The 25,931-nt window shown below is 35.3% G+C and overlaps 1 protein-coding gene across 3 annotated transcripts in view; it reads left to right on the top strand.

Moving 5' to 3' along the window:
- The window catches only part of LOC138715476 (HMG box-containing protein 1-like), a 63,543-nt gene that overhangs the window by 20,377 nt on the left and 17,235 nt on the right, over positions 1-25,931 (top strand). For all 3 annotated transcript variants that reach the window (XM_069848415.1, XM_069848416.1, XM_069848417.1), the window contains exons 4-6: positions 2,812-3,036; positions 9,648-9,783; positions 20,662-20,871. In XM_069848415.1, the coding sequence (XP_069704516.1) occupies positions 2,812-3,036; positions 9,648-9,783; positions 20,662-20,871 (571 nt within the window). The remainder of the gene's footprint in view (positions 1-2,811; positions 3,037-9,647; positions 9,784-20,661; positions 20,872-25,931) is intronic.

The following is a 25,931-nucleotide window of genomic DNA, read 5'->3' as shown; positions in this document are numbered from 1 at the left end:
GGATTTGGCTCCGAGTGACTTTCATCTCCTCGTGCACCTTAAGAAGTTCCTCAGTGGTCAACGTTTTGATGGCGACGATGAAGTGAAAACAGCAGTGTGGGAATGGTTTGCATCACAGGCGGGCGAATTCTACAGTGAGGAGATAGACTTGTGCCATGGCTCGATAAATGCCTCAATAATGGTGGAGATATGTTGAGAAGTAATTGAAGTGTGGGGAATACAATGCAACAAAAATGGTTTGTAAATATCTTCCTGTTTACTTACTACACCCTTTTGGAACTTACTTTAAGAACTCGCCTCGTAAACTGCGTCATAATGATGAACAGCTCAGTTTCTTTAGATGAACAAAAGAACAGTTAATGGCGTAGATAGATTCACTGATTCATTTTCCAAGAAAAAAGAAAATATGAGTTTCAAAAGACTGTTTCTTGTTTTTGGTTTTGGAGATTAATGCTTTACTAAGTTGTCAGAATGTTAATTTAGTTGAATAAGATATAAGACCTACGGCAAGTGGATTCCCTTTCATGCTGGACATACCCAAGCATGTTTTGCAATTGTGCGATTGTTGTGAGTGCAGTTTCGTGTGAGAAAGGCTCGTTATTTGACTCTAGAAGAAAGAGTGTTTGAGTGCAGGGCATATCGTCGGCTGAATGCAAGAACTAGGTAACTTGAATTTTCATATTTTGTGACATCGCCTATTTACTTATTTATTGCACTAAGGAATATGTCTCGTTTTCTTTTACCTATTTGTTATATTGGAAAATAGATGTCGCTGGTATCGTTCGATCAATTACCTAGATCCTGGATTACATTTTGTGCGATTTTTGCTATGCTATAAAAGAGGTAACTAAAAAACGCAAATTTCGAGTTTCCTAGTTCTTGCATTCAGGCGACGATATTATAAGTACAAATTGGCTCACTGCGTCTGTACGAGTTCATTGAAACTTGGGTCTTAAGATCTGAGCGCTAATTTTATGGACCAGTTTGACTAACCCATCGAAACTCTGGTTCAGCTAAATTTAAATTGCATGAGAAAAACGAGCACCATAATTTTGGAAGTACATAATACATTGTGTTTCTAAAGGCACATCTTCCAAAAGTTGCGGCAATTCATACCACAGAAATTGTAGGTAACCCTGTCCTGTAAGTCAGCTTTCCAAAATAAATGGACCAATCATCAATCATATCATGCACCACATACATTAAACCGATGTTGGAAATTGCTTTCTACAACCAAGAAATGGATTCGGAATACCTCAAAATCTGTGCTTCAGTGGCTGACCATGATAATATCTTTGAAAAATATTGGAGTGCAAGAGGTCAAATGACTTTATTGTCAAATGTCTGGCATTAGAAAACAATAACAATCGCGCGAGGATTTAACTGCGAGTTTTAACTTCACTATTGTTAACACCATCACAAGTAAATTGGGCTTCATCAGTAAACAGAATGTAATGATACAACAGCTCATCAGTAGGGACACCCGATTTTCGCGAATAATTTTTTCACGAATTTCTGTTAATTGAGCCAAAGAGTTAACATTTTTGTAGGTGCGAACGAGATTCGTTCTGTAAACACATTTTACAGTCGCGATTTGTTGCAAATTTTGCTCGCTGCCCCCCCTTTTTTTTTGCTAATTTGGCAATTTTTTTGCATTATACGTGATTTTTTTTACAAATATTGCTGAATCGTACATTCATTGCCACGAAATTTCATTATTTTATTTTCGAGAATGAAACATTCAAAATAAATACAAACATGGGTTTGTCTTTTATATTTTGTCATATGGAAAGCATGGCTGCTCAGCTGTAAAAAATAAAAATCTGTGTGTCATCAAGCACAATGTTTAGGATCAGTTCACACTAAACAATGAAATATGATTCACATATTTAAATACCTACTTTCTTCACGATTTACATATTTAAATAACGACATTTGTTATGAATTATAGTAGTTTTATTTAACGACTTTGATGTATTTTATTCACCATTTTATAGTGTCCGTACTAATCACCATTTAGTCAGTTACAAAATTCCACACATTGCACAGGTTCGAGGTGCTAAACGCATTGCATGTGGTATGGTACATTCTTTTTTTATGTGAGGTTTTTCACACTTGCAACTGGGAAACACCAAGATGCCTAGACATCTTTCACATACTAGTACTAGAACTAAGTTGAACCATGAGAACAGTATTCAGTGACAATAGCAACCGAATTTTCATTGCAAAATCCGTAAAGAAATATATCAGCATATTCAGATTTTTAGGTCATCAACATCCGCCCCCTAATGATGACAATCCTACAGTTGTTAAGCATACAGAACACAACCATGCGCCAAATCAGGAAGTGGTAACAGTAAAAAAGAAAATAGTGGCCATGAAAAGAGATGCATCTGCTCATTCCCAATAATAAGGCAACATTATGAGGATGTATATGATGATATACACCCTGTATGTCAGAGAGAATTACAATTCGTAATTCAGCAATACAAAGAGGAGAACAGGATCATAGATTATCTAAGAACATGTGATTATAATTTTAATTTGTAAACTCCCTGAAGTAATATAGACGGACTTTGTTACTTACTGTACTTAAATTTGAGAGTGAATTCTATTATATAAAATTTAACAACTTAAATTATATAAATTTTATAATGTATAATACTATAGTCGTATGCCAAATTTCTCTTACACTAAATAAATTGTATATCAGTTCACCATTAAGTGAAAGTGAAATGTATCAGTATGTAATGTGTCAAATGTCCCGTATGGTATTTGCTGTATGTCAATGAAACTATTTTATGTTTTTAGGAGTGCTTCTGAAACTTGACCTTCCTCATGCCGGTACAGCAGGAGTGTGGAAATTAGCTGAAGAATTGTCAAAATCTCTTCCTGATTGGCTTGGTGCACTTCAAGTAGAACAGATTGCAGAAATGGATGGAAACATCAAGATTCGATTTAAAGTCCAAGAACAATGGCAAGGTGAAATCACAGCGCAATGTCACATGCAGCATACATTCTATATCAAAGATAGAGGTATTGTATATTATGCTTTATCTGCACCTGTGTGTGTGTCTGCTTTCATTCAATCCAATGTACTGTATTCTGTCTGAAAACTTTACAACTAATAAGAATTGAAGTTTTTGAGAGAGTGTTTTATATTGTGTGATTTTGTCAGCGTCCTTGCTTTGCAATTTAGATGTGCGGCTTAAAAAGGAATACTGATTGGGCTCTCTCATTCTACCACACATTAAAGTAGAAACAAAATTTATGCATGAAGTTTCTTCTGTGCAGTAATAATGAGCTAATATTGGTTCTCAAATCAAAGAAAGATATTTTTTATTAATAAAATAAAACTACACAGCAAATGCGGTTTTCGTCTGTACACCTCCTTCTAAACACAGCGTAAAACAAGGCTATAGTGAGGGTCACATAAGAACAGTTCCCAAACAGCAAATATTGCCGTCTTGCCAGTGTTGCCAAGTGTTACCAGATATCACACGATCCTTCGTAGTAAATGACTTATTTACTTACCGTACTTTATGTTGGAAGGTTATTCTAAATAATTCAATAATGTGTAACATGTTTTCATAGGCAAACTATACGAGAAAGGGATCAACATATCAAGTATTTTGTATGGCATTACCTAATTCATTGGTTTGACTAAACAATTGACTCACGAAACCTAACCTAAAAATGTATTTTGTTTGACCACATGAAATATTATTAGTACTAACTCCGAAAACTTACCTAACTATAGTCTTGAATTATAAGCACAACGCAACACACAAAATAACTTATGTGTTAATATTAGTATTGATATTAATCAATTATTAGTTTGTTCAAATTTCACTAGCTTCCAGTAACAGGCTCAGAAATCTAGTACAATTTCAATTTCATAGAACTCCAGTACCGACAGATATTGTCGATATTTGTCTCAGCTGCCAACATACTAGTTACAAAATCACTACCATTTGTAGTATTTGTCAATATCGAAATTCGAAACGAAGTTTGCAAAAGAAAATCAAACCTGCAAACTAGAAAATCACCACAATTCACTAGCATATGTAGTAATGGGGGAAAAATGGTTAGGTTTCACCCTTAAGGTATGAAGTAAGCTGACCCGGACTATAATAATTTATTTTTCTTTTAACACTCATTAACTGTGTTAACTATTCCACCATTTTATAATGCTTATTTGACAAATGTGACTGTGAACTTGTGTCTACTCTTGGTTTCACAAGTAAAGAACCTTCATTGCAGGGTTGGATTCAGGAAGCCATAAATCTGACTGGCACACTCCCCCAATTAGTGAAACTGTGGACAAAGATACCGCCAGGAGAATGCTGTGTTGTGAATTTTCCATTTTTGAAAGAATATCCCTGCCACTGCATTATGGCTTCAGTTGTGTCTTGGCGCGTTGTGGTTCTCAGTGAATTTACAGTGTTTTAATTTCTTTCGGCTGTGGATAAACTATAATAATAGTGAAGTACCTTCACAGTCACAACCAGGGCCTTCTTGTGAAATGACGCCGACTAAACGTAAGAATTGTAATAAATCGCCAATAGGAAAGGGGACGAAGTTACGAAAACAAAGTGTACTTATAGTCCAAAAAGTTAAGAAATTTATTAGAAGAATAATTCAAAATGGTGGAGTTTTGGAAAGGAGGAATATTAATCAATTGGGTGAAAGAGGCAACAGGTCTTAGTTTAAGCAGTATAAAGAGAATATCAAATATTGAAGATCGATCTACGCATCACACTCTGGAAAAAAAGGGAAGAAAGGGAAACCGTCCTTTTGAAAAAATCGATGATTTTACACATGATCTTGTGCGACAAACAGTGTACAAGTGCTACAAGAGCGGAATGTCACCGACAGTAGAGTCCATAATGCACACTATGCGGGAGAAAACTAGTGGCACTGACTACGAATTTCCTTATGGGAAAAGTACTGTCCATATCTCGAACAGATAAGAGATGCGTTTACAAGGTTACAATGATGTGTATGTAGACGAAACCTGGTACTGTACCACAGTCATAATGTGTTGCATGAAAAACTAAACAGACAACTCCGAAAACTATGTGGTACTGATATCAGGTGCAAAGGATGACAGAATTGTTATTGTGTACTGTGGGGGGGGGGGATGTTTTGGTTTCATAGATGGCGCTCTAGCTGTTACTCACAAGAAAATGACAGATGCACCTGCAGATTATCATGGCACAAAACTCTGCAGTTTATGAAGAGTGGTTCGAAAATAGTGTCCTGAAAATGCTGCAGGAGCCCTCTGTAATAGTACGTGACAGTGTACCTTATCACAGTTTTCAATGCTACTTTTGTGTAGCAAATAACTTATAATAGAACTAGAACTTAATCTTGTTTACTAAATTAGTTAGGCCTAGCCTACAGCATATACAGTAGATTAAATATAAATATTTCAATGTGCGATGGCACAACAACAGATATTGTTTACTTTTCTTAATCTAATAACAGGCATGCTAACCACTCGATGATCAGTGATGACCTGTTGTTGTTATAGTATTATTATTATTATTATTATTATTATTATTATTATTATTATTATTATTAATGTGGCAACAGCTGAAAGTTTTAGCAAGACAACTTCCCCTAACTGGCCTGTCAATCACTGCCATCTGTGTAGAAGTGGTGTGAGGCCAGGGTTCTTTATTTGTGGAGCTGAAAGTAGTTTTGCATGAAATTGTTTAAATTGGTGCTTTGAGGCATAGTTTGCCACTTTTTTCAAATCATGGTTTTCTATATAAAACTACAGGAAGTAAACTTCTTATTATTGGCCCCTTTCTAGCATTTGAATTTTAAATCTAAAACAATAGTTTTTCGATACAAACAATCTACTATCACTTTTCTACAAACAGTATACTTACTTACAAATGGCTTTTAAGGAACCCGGAGGTTCATTGCTGCTCTCACATACACCCGCCATCAGTCCCTACCCTGAGCAAGATTAATTCAGTCTTACCATCATTTTCCACCGCTCTCAAATTTGTTTTTATATTATCCTCCCATCTACGTCTCGGCCTCAAGTTTTCTATATGGTTCTCTACTTCACACAGTTTATCAAAATTTGAATCATCTCCTTCTATAGCAGAAAAATACCTCCTTACAGTATCTAATACTATAACTACATCTGCCCTTTTGGAAACTCCAACACTGACATCATCATCACCATCACTACCATCATGATCATCACCTTCATCAACATCACCACCACTAGTACCAGCACTGTTATCCTGGAAATGGTGACAAGACTGTCCTCCACAGTTCGTTCTTCACCAGTGATCACAGTATCCTTCATGAGAAAAATGCGTCGTCACAAAATTTTTTATACTTGAATGTTCGCAGTTCGACTATTTATAGCAAAATTTACATTGATAGTTACAATCAACGTCCCGAATTTAAAAGAAAACTTACAAATTAAACCAAACCCTTTAACTCTATTAAATATAGAGTATAATCTAAATTTAACAGAAGAAACACTAAAATCAGAAGTAAACACTGAAATAATGAAACAGTTGTCTTTAGAGACAATTAATATTAGGTACCCTCCACAAAATTGGCTTCATTTATACACCGATGGATCCTTGATCTCCAGGGAACAAGGTGCAGGTGCAAGTGTTATGTGCTGTCTCTTCTCACTTTATAGATCTCTTGGATATGGAACAACAAGTTTTGATGGAGCAATCATTGCAATAAGTGGAAGTCTCAGGAATCTTCTCTGCCACATCAATAAATTTAAGAATGCAGTTATATTGTCAGACTCCAAAGCAGCTATTCTATCAATAGTCTCTAGAAACACACCTTCATCTCAAATAGCAGAAATAAATAAAATGCTCTCTCAACTAATAACACTCAATAAAAGAATTGTATTCAAATGGATACCATCCCATTGTGGAATCCTGCTATTTACAGACCTGTTACTAAATCTACATATTACTCTGTGAAAAGATTTATTAAATCTACATACTTAGACTTCAACAAACAAAATTTGATAACACAATCTCAAGGGAAAAAATGGAACTCTTTGCATCATAATCCACAGTTGATTCCTGATTTACCATGCAAATCATCTGTAGCTGCATTTAGATTGGCAACAGGCCATGACTGTTTGGCCAAGCATCTGCATAGAATTGGAATATATCAGTCCCCTAACTGCCCATTGTGCAACTGAAATCAAAAAATGGATTCAGAACATCTCAAAATCTGTGCGTCAGTGGCTAACCATGACAATATCTTTGAAAAATATTGGAGTGCAAGAGGTCAAATGACTTTATTGTCGAATGTCTGGCATTAGAAAACAACAACAACAACATTGATAGTTGCAATTTTATGTTCACTTTTTCGCATGGACGCCATCTTTTTTCCTCCATTTGGCGGAAACATAATTTTCGGGAAGTTTGGAATTATGACAGCATAAATACAGTAGAAAAGATATGTTATAATAATGTAAAAATTAAAAAGGACCGAGAAAAATTTTGAAAATAATTGGAAAATGTTATTGCAGAAATGTAAAAGCAGGATTCGACTATATATGAGCTCATTGTAAAGTTTCTTCTCTGTCTCTGTCTCTGTCTCTTTTTTTGTACAGGATGTTTGTTTGTTTGTTCACTTGTAATGATTACATTTCTTATAGTTAAATTATTTCTATCATATTCAAGAAACAGTACAATTTATATTAAAAATGTAAATGAGCAGAAATGTGTGTGAATTATGTGCAGAATGTTGTATTCACATGTAAACGTTTTACATCATGACATTTGACAGTACACACCAACATTTGTAATTGAAAGCTTTATTTGTGCACTTAAAATTCTCTTACTTGTATTATAATACAACTGTTATATTAGTATTATAATACCCTATTAATAATTATTAATAGAGTTCGAATTGTTAGGTACTAAAAATGATGAAAATATTTACTTTTTATGTGCTAAAAATCAGGAAAATATGTGACAAATAAAGGAAAAATATTTAATTATGTTTGAATTACTTTATTTGAATATAAACCAGGGTTGGGCAGAATTATGCACGCTGTGCTTGCACAGTGTACTACGAGAGAAGTGTGCTTATAGAGTGCACGAAAACCGGTTTATTCAAGTTGCGGTACGTATTGTATGTTTCAAAAGAAAATGTTTTTCTACCAAGCTAAGTAAGAACACAAAGTAATAAAACACTTCCTTAAACACAAAACAAAACATATCTGTTGCACATTAATTCATATTACTCAATTTCTCAAGATTTGGAGAAACTGTATTAGCACAAGCTATGCGAAGAACTGCCGTTAAAAGCCCATCATTTCTCATTTGGGATTTGTTTGTTTTCGTAATGGAAAATAACTGTTCACATCTATAAGTGGAACCAAATAAACACAAAACTTTCTTACACAGCTTACGCAGATTGGGAAAGTGCCCTCTTGGGAATCCATCATAAAACTGCATAAGACTCGACCTTGAATCATATTTCGCTCGCATCTCTCGATCACATCGCAGGTCAATCAATTCACACTATAATGAAGGGGGGACGTTATCAATAATCAGTTGGAATCAGAACATATAGCAAAAATACGCAAATCCATTTCCAGGCAATCTAAATCGTGGAACCTTGATATAAATTCCTCTAATAGACCGGATAGAATACATGCTACATTTCGAAATTTTCATTGTTCAAAATTCTATGCGCTTAGATAAGGATGGGAAATGATATATTTCGCCCTTTTGCATTTGACATATCCATAACAGCAATTTCTCCTTAAAAGCTGCAAATTGTGTATTAAGAATTTCTTTTCCCGGAAGTCCTAAATTTAGCTCATTTAAAAGCTGTATAAGATCTGTTATAGCTGCTGGCACACTATAGCGTGCTGCAGCGCTCGCACTTGGAATTCCCCATGTGCACGGAGGGCAAATGCACTCAAACGCCCATCGCTGATATAAACAATATGCAATACTCGCCAACTGCTGAAGAATTACAATACACAATGAGATTCATTGTCAAATTTTTCATCGCAAATGACTGACGATTATCGTGGAACACTGTCTTGTACTGGGAAAAAGAGTGCCCTGACCATTGAGAAACAACATGCACTGTCTAGAGACGTGTTTTGATTGGAAACGAAAACAGAGGTAGCTGATGTTAATAAAATTATAATTGGTTCCTGAATCAGCATTATGGTAACTTATAAGCACTTCTAAATGACACATCAATGTTTGTGTGTGTGTTACAGTACAACTTTTTTAGTGGTGACAGCTCTTATCGCTTGTGGTGAGAGAGCAGACTACAGGTCCACAGATAGGCAATTCCGAGAAACAGTTGCCAACTGTCACATCTAAGCAACTGCACTGAACATTCGGGTGATGATTAATCTGAAATAGGGCTTTGTCGAAAATTATTTGAAGAAAACTTAATTTTACGTGTTTTTATGTGCATATTTGAAAATATGTATTTACATTAAAAAAGTTTAAATATGTGTTTTTATGTGAAATAAAATTTAAAGTATATGCTCAGGTGACCTTGTTCAAAACTTAAAACTCAATTACGAGTTTCTATTGCAATGCAAATATAGTATTTATTTACTTAAGAATCCTAGCCCTAATTATTAATAATGTTTGTGTTTTCAGGTTGGTGTGCTGTTTATCCAGACTATGTTTTGAAGCAATATGGAGTGTCATGTCAACTTCTAGAACATAATGATATCTGTCTTCCACCTCCAAGACTTCCTGTTGTGTCTCCGGATATCTGTGATAGATTTAAGAGGTATGAAACTTTGTCATTGCAACTATATTTTGTGATATGAATTTAAAATTGAGTTCCTATATGGACTAATGTATAATCTTACTTAATTGCTTGTACTGGTAGTATGTACGCTGAGAAAAGTAATGATAGAAGATTTTTGGTGGATCATCTTCGCTTGCTGATATTGTATATAAAGACTCAAATAGTGAGGATTTGTTCTAACTTCGTCTTCAGATAGCTACAGGGATAAGGATATTCTAATAAAAATGGCTAAATTCACATGTATAACCGGCAACTGACAGCAGGAGGCTGAGTATTAGTAAAAGAACAAAAAGTGTGTGGGAGTTTCAAGGCAGCATATATAAAAAAGGAAGTAAAACCTCAAATAAAACAGAAAAGATGTAGAGAGTAGGATAAAAGAATACAACAGAAGTAAAAACGTGTGTATGCTAGCAGTGGAGGTATCAGAACAAAATATAGAATGTGAAAGAAATATATACAGCACAACCTCGATTAGCCTATCCATTTTAATGGAAGGGACTTGGTAAAAAAAAAAAAAAGGATAACCCGTATTATGAATGTTCATGGACTTGAATCTATCGAATGTTATTTAAGATATTTTAAATATAGTCAGTAATTTTTTCCGCACTTTCTTGTAACTAATTTTGTTGTTTTTTATGTTCATTCCAAACTTAGTAATTATTAAGAAATATTTCTATAAGTGGGTGCGAAGTGAAATCTTTTATGATAATCTGAATGAGGTGAAGGTATTCATTTAATCTTGACAGAATTGAACGAAAATTATGCATATGGCGAAGTTAAGCATTCATGATAGACAAGAGTGATTAGAAGTCATTACTGTGCATGTGCATGGTTCGAAACCACTCCCTGTCACTGGACTACTAGTACTTGGTCGAGATTCACTTGCAGGCACTGAACCGCTATTACTTCATTGAAAATCACTGACACTGAATGACTGGTACTTAGTTGATAAATTACTTGTGGGCACTGAACTACTGGTACTTGACTGAGAATCACTTGTAGGCACTGAACTGCTATTATTTCATTCAAAATCACTTATGGGCACTGAATGAATGATACTTGGTCGATAATCACTTGCAGACACTGAATCACTATTGGTTCATTGAAAATCGCTGACACTGAATGACTGGTACTTGGTTGATAATCACTTCCAGGCACTGAATCCTATTGCTTCATTGAAAATCACTTATGGGCACTGAATGACTGGTACTTGGTTGATAATCACTTGCAGGCACTGAATCGTATTGCTTCATTGAAAATCACTGACACTGAATGACTGGTACTTGGTTGATAATTACTTGTGGGCACGAATCCTATTGCTTCATTGAAAATCACTGACACTGAATGACTGATACTTGGTTGATAATTACTTGTGGGCACTGAATCCTATTGCTTCATTGAAAATCGCTGACATTGAATGACTGGTATTTGGTTGACAATCACTTGCAGGCACTGAAACGCTATGGCTTCATTGAAAATCGCTGACATTCAATGACTGGTACTTGGTTGATAATCACTTGCAGGCACTGAATCCTATTGCTTCATTGAAAATCACTGACACTGAATGACTGGTACTTGGTTGATAATCACTTGCAGGCACTGAATCCTATTGATTCATTGAAAATCGCTGACACTGAATGACTGGTAATTGGTTGATAATAACTTGTGGGCACTGAATCCTATTGCTTCATTGAAAATCACTGACACTGAATGACTGGTACTTGGTTGATAATCACTTGCAGGCACTGAATCCTATTGATTCATTGAAAATCGCTGACACTGAATGACAGGTACTTGGTTGATAATCACTTGCAGGCACTGAAACGCTATGGCTTCATTGAAAATAGCTGACATTGAATGACTGGTACTTGGTTGATAATCACTTGCAGGCACTGAATCCTATTGCTTCATTGAAAATCACTGACACTGAATGACTGGTACTTGGTTGATAATCACTTGCAGGCACTGAATCCTATTGATTCATTGAAAATCGCTGACACTGAATGACTGGTAATTGGTTGATAATAACTTGTGGGCACTGAATCCTATTGCTTCATTGAAAATCACTGACACTGAATGACTGGTACTTGGTTGATAATCACTTGCAGGCACTGAATCCTATTGATTCATTGAAAATCGCTGACACTGAATGACTGGTAATTGGTTGATAATAACTTGTGGGCACTGAATCCTATTGCTTCATTGAAAATCAGTGACACTGAATGACTGGTACTTGGTTGATAATCACTTGCAGGCACTGAATCCTATTGATTCATTGAAAATCGCTGACACTGAATGACTGGTAATTGGTTGATAATAACTTGTGGGCACTGAATCCTATTGCTTCATTGAAAATCACTGACACTGAATGACTGGTACTTGGTTGATAATACTTGTGGGCACTGAATCCTATTGCTTCATTGAAAATCGCTGACATTGAATGACTGGTACTTGGTTGATAATCACTTGCAGGCACTGAATCCTATTGATTCATTGAAAATCACTGACACTGAATGACAGGTACTTGGTTGATAATCACTTGCAGGCACTGAAACGCTATGGCTTCATTGAAAATAGCTGACATTGAATGACTGGTACTTGGTTGATAATCACTTGCAGGCACTGAATCCTATTGATTCATTGAAAATCGCTGACACTGAATGACAGGTACTTGGTTGATAATCACTTGCAGGCACTGAATCCTATTGCTTCATTGAAAATCGCTGACATTGAATGACTGGTACTTGGTTGATAATCACTTGCAGGCACTGAATCCTATTGATTCATTGAAAATCGCTGACACTGAATGACAGGTACTTGGTTGATAATCACTTGCAGGCACTGAAACGCTATGGCTTCATTGAAAATAGCTGACATTAAATGACTGGTACTTGGTTGATAATCACTTGCAGGCACTGAATCCTATTGATTCATTGAAAAATCACTGACACTGAATGACTGGTACTTGGTTGATAATAACTTGTGGGCACTGAATCCTATTGCTTCATTGAAAATCACTGACACTGAATGACTGGTACTTGGTTGATAATTACTTGTGGGCACTGAATCCTATTGCTTCATTTAAAATCGCTGACACTGAATGACTGGTACTTGGTTGATAATCACTTGCAGGCACTGAATCCTATTGCTTCATTGAAAATCACTGACACTGAATGACTGGCACTTGGTTGATAATTACTTGTGGGCACTGAATCCTATTGCTTCATTGAAAATCGCTGACACTGAATGACTGGTACTTGGTTGATAATTACTTGTGGGCACTGAATCCTATTGCTTCATTGAAAATCGCTGACACTGAATGACTGGTACTTGGTTGATAATCACTTGCAGGCACTGAATCCTATTGCTTCATTGAAAATCACTGACTCTGAATGACTGGTACTTGGTTGATAATTACTTGCAGGCACTGAACTACTGGTGCTTGATCAATGCTCACTTTCATGTTTAACTCCAAAGACCTCCACATTATTAAAATGGAGTTGTTAAAAAATCAAATAATTTACAATATATTCCACAGAATAAAATAATTACAAAGGACTTTCAAAGAGTGACAAAAACAAGTGTGAATTGTTTAAACGTAAGAAAGACTGCTGTCGGTGTTAGCGTTCAGTGGAGAATTCGCAACACTTATGTTTGTCTCAGAGAGCAGAAACAGAGATTATTGTATCTTCAAGTGGACAGAAAAAGGTTGGGGGACCACATTACTTCAAAAGGCAACTACCTGTATGCAGTAACCTCTGTCTTTAGCTGTGGATCCATAGCACGATCCTATTATTCTACCACTAATATGCCTACTACACTACTACTGCTCTTTTTCTTCTTCTTTAATAAAATTGTGTGTACTCAGAAACCCTATTTTTATCTGCTGTATTTCCTTCAATCTTCTCTTTTCTTGTAGAAGTGTATAATTATGTTTAGAGACAGGGCAATTATAAATGATTGGTACAAGAAGAAAATATTTGTGAGACTGCTGCAATGAATTTAGCTCACACATACAAATATAACATGAAAGGTTACCTCTCCAAGTTTCTGTGAACATTCACAGATGTTTGATGTGGGTGCCATTTGTGACACGGCAGATGTATACACGATACTCCATTTCATGCCTCACCCTGCCAGCATAGCCTGATCAATTGAGACAACCATATCGCCTATCCATTGCCTTAACTGCTGTAAGTTTGTAGAAATGAGAGTACGAACATCTTGTTGTTCACATACCCCCAAAAGAGAAAAATCACAAGGTGTTAGGTTGGGAGAGCTGGGGGGCCACAACATCAACAGCACATCATCCAACCCAGCACGACCAATCCAGCGTTCTGGAAGATGCTGGTTGAGGTGATTGCATACAAGATTATGGGAATGTTAAGTTATCTGTTGGCATGATACATTGATTTTCTGGGCTTTGTACGTAGGTCACACATAAGTAGCCTCTTGCATAAGTAGCCCATCTCCTCAAATTGTTTCACCCACCTTATGATGTTGTGACGGTGAGTTGCTTCTTTAGCAAACTTGGTCCGAAAGTGTCTCTGAATGATCATCAATGTGTTTTTGCATATTCTAAGACTCAGTAAGCCTTTTCTATCGCTAATGCCGCCATTTTGATCAACAGCACCTCGAATGGGCAATGGCTAGTTTTCAATGTTTTCATTGTTGCCAATCGGAACTTGAAAAGTTAACCTTTCATGTTAAATTTGTATTTGTGAAGTAAATTCATTACAGCAGTCACTGTACTGTTTTTTTTTTTTTTTTTTTTTACCAATCGTTTAGATTTAATTAAGTAATAGCTCAATAATTTTCATTTGAAAATGTTTGTAGTGTAATTTTTTGTTTATTTTACTGTTTTAGTAGCATAAGAATATAATTATATTATACTGAAATAGTACATTATGCAACGAGCCTATAATGATAGTAATTAAGACGCGAGTATGTTTGTTTATGAAACGAGCGCAAGCGAGTTTCATAATTTTCATACGAGCGTCTTAATTACCATTATAGGCAAGTTTCATACGACTTTTTATGCTCGACCATATTTCTAACTTGAAATTATTCAGAAGTATTCATTTTATTCGTATCTGACCTGAGAGCCGGAAGTGACCTTGTGCATTAGCTCGTAAATTGTGAGATGTGCGCAGACGCGAAAGTATTGATTTTTTCCGAGGAACAATAATGTCCTTGACTTTGATATAATCTAGAGAATAACATGAACTAATTTTGATATAACCTGGAAATTGATTTAGAATTGAAAAACGAGATGACAAATTGAATTTATTTGAATGTTATTTACAATTAACGCTAATTATTATAGTAACAGGACATAACCTTCTGCGACAGTATTGGATTTCCAGCCTCCGTGACGTTACCCTCGTTGTTTTTTGATTGCATATCCAAGAATAATTGAAAACCTGAACTTTAATGAATAGGTGTACTTTAATGACATGCATTAAAGGACTGCTACCAGGTGTATAATTACTACATTTCGGCATGGTCGAGCATAAAAATTAATTTGGTACTTGTATTTTGTTTTGTTTTTTCCATAGGCATTATCTCTGAATGTATTGCGTTACTGAAGAACTTGGTTATTATGTCATCCAAGGAATCTAAAAAATTGTGTTGTTATAAAGAAGTGTCGCCGTAACTGAGATGAATAGTACAGGAATTGAGCTTTCATCCGAGAAAGCTGGTGAATGGTACAATTTTGACCTCTAGATTAGGCTATATTATACTTCATTCATTCGGTCATTTACAGTATTTTTATGTAAACTACACTACATTCCAAATTTAAGTTTATGAAAAATGTTAATTGCACATTTCGCACTGCATGTTGTAATTACTCAACAAACTACATCAATTAGAAGTGCAGTAATCAGTCATTTTGATCTGCTATTTAAATGATGTTTTATGACCCGTTGCTTCTCAAGGACAAATTGTGTTGAAAGCTGGTTCTTGGAAAATAACATTGAAAATGAAGATTCATGGGATTGAAGTTATACACTTGGTAGATGCATTTACATATATCATATTAAGAAAGATAGAAAAACACATGCGGTAAAAGGAATTGGCACAACAAAATATTTGATGATAGACCAGGGGCCTGTTTCACAATGTTTACAGGCTTTGTAAATTGTAAACTTTGCTTGTAAATTGTAAACTTCTGTTTCACAATCTTTGTTTGTAATGTTGAACTTTACAAAGGAAATCAAATCTTTACAAATTAAATTTTGCTCACTTTACAAGTATTCTGTTTCACAATGAAGGGTAATTTTACAAACGTGTAAACTTTACTTGTAAAATTAGCACATTTTCTACAATACTCTGAGATGTGTAAAGTTTGATATTGCAACAAATTATGAATAAGTACAATAAAGAAATACTTATTAAATAAATTTTTGAGTAACTGGATAATATTAAGAATTAAACTAACGCAGTTTTGATGTTATTAAGGAGTTCTAATGATTCAGACGAAGATATTGAATTTAGGCCTAATCGAATATGTAAAATTCTCCGGCCAAGAATTAATAACACATTTGTATCATTGTATGAATTTAATTAAACGTTTCGAATGAGTCCCGCGCTTTACTTCAGAATACCGCGTAAGTATTTATATATGAAGACTGTATTTAATAAATACTCGCACTTAAAAAAGAAGTTCCCTGCACCAAAAATAAATAATTCAATAATGCAATAACAACACTACTTATACAGTATTCTGAAGTCGTTTTGAGTCTCGTTTCTCTGGAATCTCTCATACAATATATGGGACATCATATCCAACATCCAAAAGGGAAAAGTGATGCCCTAACCTCAAAGCGAGAATTATATTGTTTTACATTGGTTGCATAGTAGCTGTCAGTTGTGTGGATTAGCAGATAAGCACGGAATTTCTAAGATATCAGTGTCCAAAAGTGTCTACAGGGTAGTTGATGTTGTTAAGAGTTACATTCGGGGCAGGTTTTTGATCACCAAAATGTTATTTACTATAGCACAGAATTTTTATGGTGCTACTGGGATCACTAATGTTCGTGAGGTTGTGGATGCAACATTAATAAATACAGATGGATCTACACAAAATATGAACCTGATTTTATAGTTAGACATCTTAATTATTTTATCAATTGCATATTTGTACGTGGAATAAATCTGTTATTTACTTATTTGACTGAATTTGGTGCTAACTTTGGTCATATAAGTAATAGACGTATTGGTATACTCGGCCAATCACATCACATGAAACTCCATTGTCGCCAATATATGAAAATCTAAATACTTTTAATTTTTTTAACAATACTTTATATTTTCTGTTGGTGAAATATGAATCAGCAAGCTTAGAATAATCTATTTTAGTACAAAATATAAACATATGTATCGATAGTAGTAAAAATACAGCGACTTTAGCTCTGCTCCTTAGTGATTTTTGTAAACTGTCGTTGGCGATGTTGTGTAACCAATAATGCGTATTTGTAAATTTCTTTAGCTGATTTTGTAAAGTTCGTCAAACTTTACAAACCAATAAGATAGCATTGTGAAACACAATTTACAAGCATTTGTAATCTTTTACTTGTTATTTGTAAATTGTTAATTTGTAATTTGTAAGGATTGTGAAACGGGCCCTAGGTGTCATATGAATCGATGCCATTATAACGAAGTTCACCTGTAGTAGAATTTAAAATGCAATTCATTCAATCAATCAATCAATCAATCAATCAATCAATCAATCACTCAATCAGTAAAAGGACATTATGGAACATGTCGACTCTATGTCGATTTCATGAAATTCTTCCACTCTGTTATGTCTTTTGCTAGTTCCTCCTAATTGGTAATTTCCATTTCCATGCATTCCTTCTGAATTTCATCGTTCCATCTACTTCGAGACCTTCTCAGTGGGCTTGTGTTGTTAAAGGTGTTCATATATACGGGTGTAAAAAAAAAGTATCTAATATTTTAGGAGGTGCTAGTATGCATCAAAACAAGAAAATAATGTCTGATAAACATGGGTCCTACAACACATATTTTCTGAGATCTGAATACTTGTTCATAGGAGGTGCTCACTGTGACGTCCATTCATGGTAATGCATTCCTCTGCCCTTCGGCATAAGGAATCACGCACTCTTTTGAAATTGACCTGGTTCCTTCATGTGTCCCCATAACCAAAAGTCTAGGGGATTTAGGTTTGGGGCTTCCCTGATCAATCCAGCAGTCCTGAAATGTCAGCGTCAGGTGTTCACGCACATTGCAGAGAAAATGTGTTGATGCGCCATTGTGCATGAACCACATCTTTAGTCTCTGCTGACATGACACATTTTCTAGGAAGGCAGGCATTACGTTAATAGGAAAGTCCTGAAAGTCTCTGTGGTAGCACGTATGACCCTATTAATCTATCACCAAGAACGCCTGCCCATATGTCGATTGAGAATCGGTGCTGCATGGGGATTTTCATCAGCCCACACATACCGATTACGAAAATTCACAACACCATCTCTGCTGAACCCCACTCATATCCACAACCAGACTTTTGTTTTCAATATTCCTTACGACTTATCATTATTCCATGTCAGGTGTGTCAACTACGGTATGATTATCTGATAGTCTGCTGTATTGTAGGGCAGAGAAATGCATTGCCATGAATGGACTTCACATTGAGTACCTCCTATGAACAAGTGTTCAGATCTTATTTTGACCGTGCAAAGGTAGCATAAGGTATGTGTTGCAGGACCCATGTTTATTAGACATTATTTTCTTGTTTTGATGCATGCTACCACCTCCTGAAATATTGGATACTTCTTTTTAACACCCTGTATTTGTTGTTGCACTGCTGGAGTCATTCATACATATAACATGTCCTGCCCAATTTAATTATCTGGTCCATATTACATCTAAAATTGACGGTTGATTATAAAGTTTGTGAATATCATTATTATGTCGAGTTTTCCACATATTTTCAAGTGGATAAAAAATTGGACCAAAAATTTTCCTCAACATTTTATTTAAAAAACCATTAATTTGTGTTTTTCTTTTTTAGTTAAGCTCCATGTTTCCGATCCATATAATAGTACAGGCTGGATTAGTGTTTTGTACAAAATGCTCTTTAAATTTCTGGTTACTTGACAGCATGAAAAGTTTTCTTTGCATAAAGCAGTCTGTTAAGTATTCATAACTTCCATCATTAGAATTGTCTATCAAAACACCAAGATATTTGAACTGATTGACTGTTTCGAGAGAGAGAGAGAGAGAGAGAGAGGGGGGGGAGAGTTAGAGGGGAGGGGGAGAGAGAGAGAGATATTTAATCCAGTATGTGGTGCTTTTTCCATTAATCCAATAAATAGCTCTCGTATTGCAAGCTCATAATTTCTTTCATCATCAGCAAGTGTAAAAACTTCCTGTTGTGCACCCAGGTTTACTCCAGCTGATAGTAAGTCTAACTGTCGGATATATCTTCTATAATGCTATATTAAATAAGATTGGCGAGAGAGAATCACCTTGTTTTAATCCTGTTTGATCTAATTTTTTCAGTATATGGTCGTAATTAGTATATTAGTGAAGAAAAAACTTTATATGTATATTTAGTAATGATATGCCTCTGTAGTAAAGTTATGGAAATATCTGCATCTCCTTTTTTATGTATGGATGTAAAGTATGCCATTTTCCATTCCTCTGGTATTTTTTCTTTGTTCCAAATTTGTAGTAGCAAATCATGTATATATTCATGAAGTGTTACTCTACCATATTTCAAGAATTGAGATGGTATATCATCGCTGCCAGAAGCCTTGTTGTTTTTTAAATTGTCAGTACATATTTTCAACATCCAATATTTTCATTATTATTATTTTGTATTTTTTAAAATGCAGTTACTTTCTCAAAATATGAGAAATCTTATTCCATTTCAGGATGATTTTTAAATGAGATAGCATAAAATGAGAGTTTTTTTCTTTGTTTTTATTGCCTGCCTAGATGAATCATTTATAACAGAATTTATTTGTATCCATTTTTTAAAAGTTCATTTGATTCTCTATACAAGCTTAAACATTCAAGAATAATTTAGAGAGTTGTGTATAAAGTGAAAATTAAAATTAAGGTGACATTCAACATTTAATTTTTTAAGGTGACATGTATTTATCTAGCCTTACGAGTTTACTTCCTTGGTTTGAATTGTAAATTATTTAAAAATAGCGTGTAAGAGGGCCTTAGACTAGAAATGTTTAGTTTAAATGTAGTTCTGTTTATAAGTATGCATAAGAATGCAATTATTTGACTTATTTGAACTGTTGTATCAGTGAAGCGAGGTGAGTCAGTGAAGTTATGGTTTTACAGTGCAGTGAACAGTTCCGATCAGTGATAATTTATAGCGTCAATGAAATGTGTTCTATAGTGTCAGTGAAATGTGTTACAGAGTGTCAGTGAAATGTGTGCTAAAGTGTCAGTGAAATGCGTCATAGTGCCACTACAGGGAATGAGATGAGAGTAAAGTGAAAGACTATTGAAACTTATGTAGGACCTATACATAATTATGTAGGTTGTGTTGTAAAAGTAAGTGTTTTATTTTATGTTTTATTATTATTGTGTTAAATTGTATTGTGTATTCTTATTGTATTGTGTATAAAATTGTATATGTGTTGTAAATTGTATTATGTATTGTAAATTTTATTGTGTATTGCTTATCATTTTAACTGTGTATTGTTAATATTGTATATACCACTGCCACCGGGTGCTTGCCCACTTGCAGTGTAAATAAATACATACATACATACATTACGAGTAATTGTGTCTCCTCTATCATTTTGTTAGTCATGTAAGTACATGTTTTAAAGTTACACTTATTTCTTCAAAATGTAACTGTTACAGATTCAGTTTTCCACCTGAAGATGTGGGAGCTTCAGTTCCACTTTCTTTGCCAGCCTTCCAACCACCAGATTCTTTTCTCTCACCCCCCGCATCTCCTCACAAGAAACTCAGGGATGCAGAGCGACCCAAGAGACCTATGAATGCCTTCATGCTCTTTGCGAAAAGATACCGACTAGAACTGATACAATTACACCCAGGAAAAGATAACAGGTAATAACTAATATGTCTTCCTGTATTCCTCTTATTACGTGATACTATTAACAAAGCAGATTTCGATACTTTAATTTACGCTAGTGTCCAAAAGCTAAGCATAATCGAGGATGTCACCTGAATAAGGGCGTATAGAGCAAAATGTAGTTCTGATATAAACTAATTTCAATGTTTGTCGGCTATCAGGTTCATCACAGTTGTGTCGAAAAAGTTTTTCTTCACTGTTAAATTATGCTTTTGGACACAACTATGATCAACTGACAGCTGACAAAATTGAAATTAGTTTATATCAGATCCACACTTTGCTCTATACGCCCTTATTCGGGTGATGTCCTCAATTAATATATGAGAAAAGATTTTATAAATGAAGTGTCAGTGTACACAAAACATAGTAAAAATTAATCAGAAGTTTATTTGGTATGCAGGAGAGTGGAAAACATTAAATTAACAATTATTTTTATTTTAAAAACACATATGCAAAAAATACCGAAATATGTTGTTGTTTTCTAATGCCATTTGACAACAAAGTCATTTGACCTCTTGCACTCCAATATTTTTCAAAGATATTATCATGAAATACCGAAATATGAAGATCACATGGGGTGTGGTTACCCCTAATGGCTACACATGCTTCACAACGACGTGACATGGTGGTACAAGAGTTCTGCTGGAAGTTGGTTCCATTCCTAATGAAGAGCAGTGCGAAGCTCTGAAATTGTCCGTGGTGGAGGCTGGTGAGCTACAACTCTTATCCCTAAGGCTTTCCAGTCATGCTGTATAGGATTCATGTCCGAAGCTTGTTTGGTCAGTCCATACTGTGGATATCTTTACCTTCAAGAAATTCATTCACCAGATTGTCCCGATGTGCACGTGCATTATTGTCCTTGGAAATGAAGTCTTGGCCATCTGCTACTCTCAAAAGTCGTACATACTGTCAGAGTACCTCGTCTGTACCTCTGGGCATTAACAGTACCTCCATTGAAGATGTGCAGCCCTGTATGACCATTCAACATGAAGCCTGTCCACACCAAACTGATTCATTTCCACGATGTTTCTGGGATGTAATCGTGTTCCATGTTCTCTCCAGTTGGATACGCGAGGGGAATCATTTTGCAAGCTGAATCTGGACTCATCTGTGAAGAACATTTTCCTCCATTCATTCAGGGTCCAATTTCGATGTTTCTGTTCATTAGTGTAAGTGGGACACACACTACTGGACGTCTGGCATAGAGACCAGCTGTCGTGAGTCTCTGGTATACAGTTTGCCAAGAAACTTTAAACCCATAGGCAGCTGCAATCTGTGAGAACAGTTGTCTTGTAGACATTAAGGGTGCTATTCATAGAAATTTCGCTAGCCTGCGCTACGAGCGTGCTAAACTAGCCCCAGCTATCGACTGATTACTTGTACAGGATTCATATCATATCATATCGCTAACACTGGTTTATGAATACGAAAAATGTTAGTTCGCTGATCATCCACCGGAAGCCCGTGATAAGAATGTCTATGAATATGGCCCTAAGTGGCTTCGTTGTGCAGTTAAGACCAGATATCAGTCTTGTTGTGGAATTGTTACTCTTCAATGACCTTGTACTGGCCTACAATGAACTTCTCCTGTGCCTCGGAACTTTCTCCAAAGCCTGGAAATGACACTTTGTTGCACATTCAGGGCTGCTGAGACTTCGATCTGTGTCTCACCTGCTTCCAGGTGTCCAATGATTTTTTCCTTTAAAAACAGTTCCAACTGATGTCATTGTGCCGTGTTCTTACTGTACAGTGCACACTTTACCACAAGATTGCTCTCTGATCACAATGAGTAGACAATACAGAATGAGACATTCTTGGTCTGATACACTATGTTTTGTTTACCTTTCCATCGTGAGCATACTTGAAGCTGGCAGTACTCTTGCCTTTATACATAAGCTGAGTTACACTCCTTGATAAATATTTACAGGGATCACACAACCCCTATTCCCTTCCCTTTTCTAGTTTTCTTATTATGATTAACTTTTGGACACTAGTGTATACCATGTTTTCGGCGTATTTTACAAAAAGAAGAGGTTCCTGGAAACAATAACGTCATTGAAATCTGTAGACGGGTGTACTATAGGAGTGCTGAACTAAAATATAGGCTTGAGCTGTGTTCTTTTTGTTTTGGAGATCAGTTGCTATCTCGGCTTTCACATCCACAATGCCTCACTAGAGGAAGTAATTCAGAGAAATCTAGGAATGTGTTTGAATTAGGATGCAAAGGCGTGTTTAAAGAAGTTGTCTTCACTCTCTAATACTAATTGTAGCAGAGGCTTCATTGCAAATGTGTGTAGTGTGCTGGAAGGTAGTATGTCAGGTCGTTCTTCACTTTTATTTCTTTTATTTGACTATTTAATGACATTGTATCAACTACTACTGTATTCCAAAGCAAAGAACTTCCCTAAGAGGAATGTGATGTTACAAATGCGAAACGTTGCAAAATACAGTATGCAACTAAACTCTACTACTCAACCTCAGAACTTTCTCCTTCTAGAACTGAGATTATTGACGGAGCCAGCATGATATAAAATAAATGTGATGATACAAATACCATACAGCACCACATGCACTTTAAATGCATCATCAATCATCATCATCATCATCATCCTGTCAAGTACTAGTCCCAAAAGAACTGTTATGGCCTGAAAAAGCGATTTTCTTGCCATATTATCATAGGTCAACCAGGTGACTGTTTCCCATTTGGATGATACTTCATTATTTCCTTAGGGATCCTGGATGAAACCATCCTTGAGACGTGTTCCTTCCAGTTTAACTGATATCCGGAGATATAGTCCAGTATTGATGAGACATTAAGTTCTTGAAGAATATCTTCATTTTTCTTCCGATCCCATTTAGTGTAGCCAGCTGTTCGGCGCATGAATCTCATCTCGCAAGCTGTTAGTCTGCTTTCATCTTTTGTCCTTATAGTCCACGCTTCACTCCCATAACATAAGACTGGTCGAACTATTATTTGATAAAGACGAGTATGAGTTGATTTTTGTACTAATGAAGATTTTAAAACTCTATTAATGATGCCCATTGATTTGTTGAATTTTACAATTTTCTCTGATAAATCCAAATTTTCAACAAAAGAAAGTTTATATCTTAAATAATTAAACTCATTAACTCTTTCCAAAATTGTGTTATTTAAACAAATTTTGCTTGGTATTGGGTATTTACCACAAAAGGCCATTATTTTTATTTTGTTAATGGATATTTCCATTGAATATTTTTGAGCTAGTAAATTTAAATTATGTACTGACCATTGCAAATCATCTTCTGATGTTGCTAGTAAAACAAGATCATCTGCAAACGTTATTACATCTAATTTTAAATTTCTGTTAATAGTGATATACCCGTGATTTGTTTGTCTAAAATCTTTCACAATGGCATTCATATAAACGTTAAAACACTGTCATACTTCTACGTAACCCATCCATCATAGTGCTCCTCCATTTATCATTCAAGGTCCAACACTCTGACCCATATATAAGGACACACTCTACCATTGTTTTCAAGATACGTTTTTTTAGCTGTTTTTGTCATTTCTCTGTTCCAAGGGATACCATTCAAGGATCTAGTTACTTTTCTTGCTTGGCTGATTCTATTATCTATGTCCTTTTCACAAGTACCAGAACTATCTATAATTGATCCCAAATATTTAAACTGGCTGACATTCTTAATCATTACATCATTTACAACCAAGTCCTCTCCCTTTCCTCCAACAATCATATATTCCGTCTTCATAATATTCACTTTCAATCCGTGTAGACTATACTCACAAGCTTACGAAACTTAAATGCAAAGAAAAAAATCACAAAACAACCTTTAAGAAATTATTTCATCATTGAAGTAAACAATTTGGCACATTTTTCTACTAGCATTATTGACAGCCAATAGGAACCAGTCTATTCATCAGTGGCGAAGCTACATTCATGCAACTGGGTATTCTAGAGTTCATACCTAATATTTTTTTGTAGATAAACTCCAGTCGGCGTGTTTTTCACTCTGCAAAGATGTCGATGATGTCGTCCCTAGAAAGACTGTTTAACAAGCCCTTCTCAATAGCCAGAGTACTCAAATTGCTCAGTCTAGAATCTGACATGGAGTTCCTTAAAAATGTCTTAACTCTCTTCAGTGCACTCATACTTCGTTCACTCGACGCAGTAGATACAGGGAAGGTGAGAATCAGTCTTATGAGTCGCACTGTTTCTTGATGGATTTTTTCTAGGCCATTGTTCGAAAAATATTTCAGCAACAAACCTGCAGGCAAATCCTTTGTTTGGTCAGAATAAACGTTTGTGAAGCTGTTCACTATCAAAGTATGGATATTTTTTTATCAATGCACTCAACTTAAGTGACGGAAACACTGATCTGTAAGCAGGGAACTGTTTTTCATCGAGTAATTCAATAAAATTAAAGTTTTTAAGATCTTCAAATCTCGATTCCATTTGTATCACTATGGTATCAATTATTTCAAAAGCAAGGATTTGTAATGTCATAAATGATCCTGATCCTGCCTGATTATTCAGTTCCTTGGCATATTTGATGCACTCCTCAACAGTTTCCTGATTTCTAAGAGATTTTACATTTGTTACAGCAAAATTTTACTCCATGATTGCAAATGCTGATATTTGATGTACACTTTATTTGCAACACGCTGTATAAGTGGTCAATGTAAACAAATATTTTCTGATAAAAACTCAACAAAAAATTAAGGTTGAATATTCTAATCTTCTTAACAAACCAACAGTGCCATTATAGGAATCTCCGTCCCAGTCTTCATCATTGTCAATAATATGAGACATCTCTCTTCTTAGTTCCTGAAAGTGAGCAGTTATAGTTGCTGTAGCTCTAGAGTGATAATTCCAGCGCGTAGTGCTTGCTTGAGGGAGTTTGAAACCTCCTTCTCTTAAAAGCAGAGATCTTTTTGAAGATTTACTGAAAAATGTGTGAAAGGCTGTCAAATCATAAACAAACAGACGAACTTTCTTAATCGTTTTGGCACCATACAAAAGTACCAGATTAAGTC

This window comes from Periplaneta americana, chromosome 15, assembly GCF_040183065.1.
Source record: "Periplaneta americana isolate PAMFEO1 chromosome 15, P.americana_PAMFEO1_priV1, whole genome shotgun sequence".
Classification (NCBI taxonomy): domain Eukaryota; kingdom Metazoa; phylum Arthropoda; class Insecta; order Blattodea; family Blattidae; genus Periplaneta; species Periplaneta americana.
The sequence above is the reverse complement of the archived record's forward strand: the minus strand, read 5'-3'. Positions and strand labels throughout refer to the sequence as shown.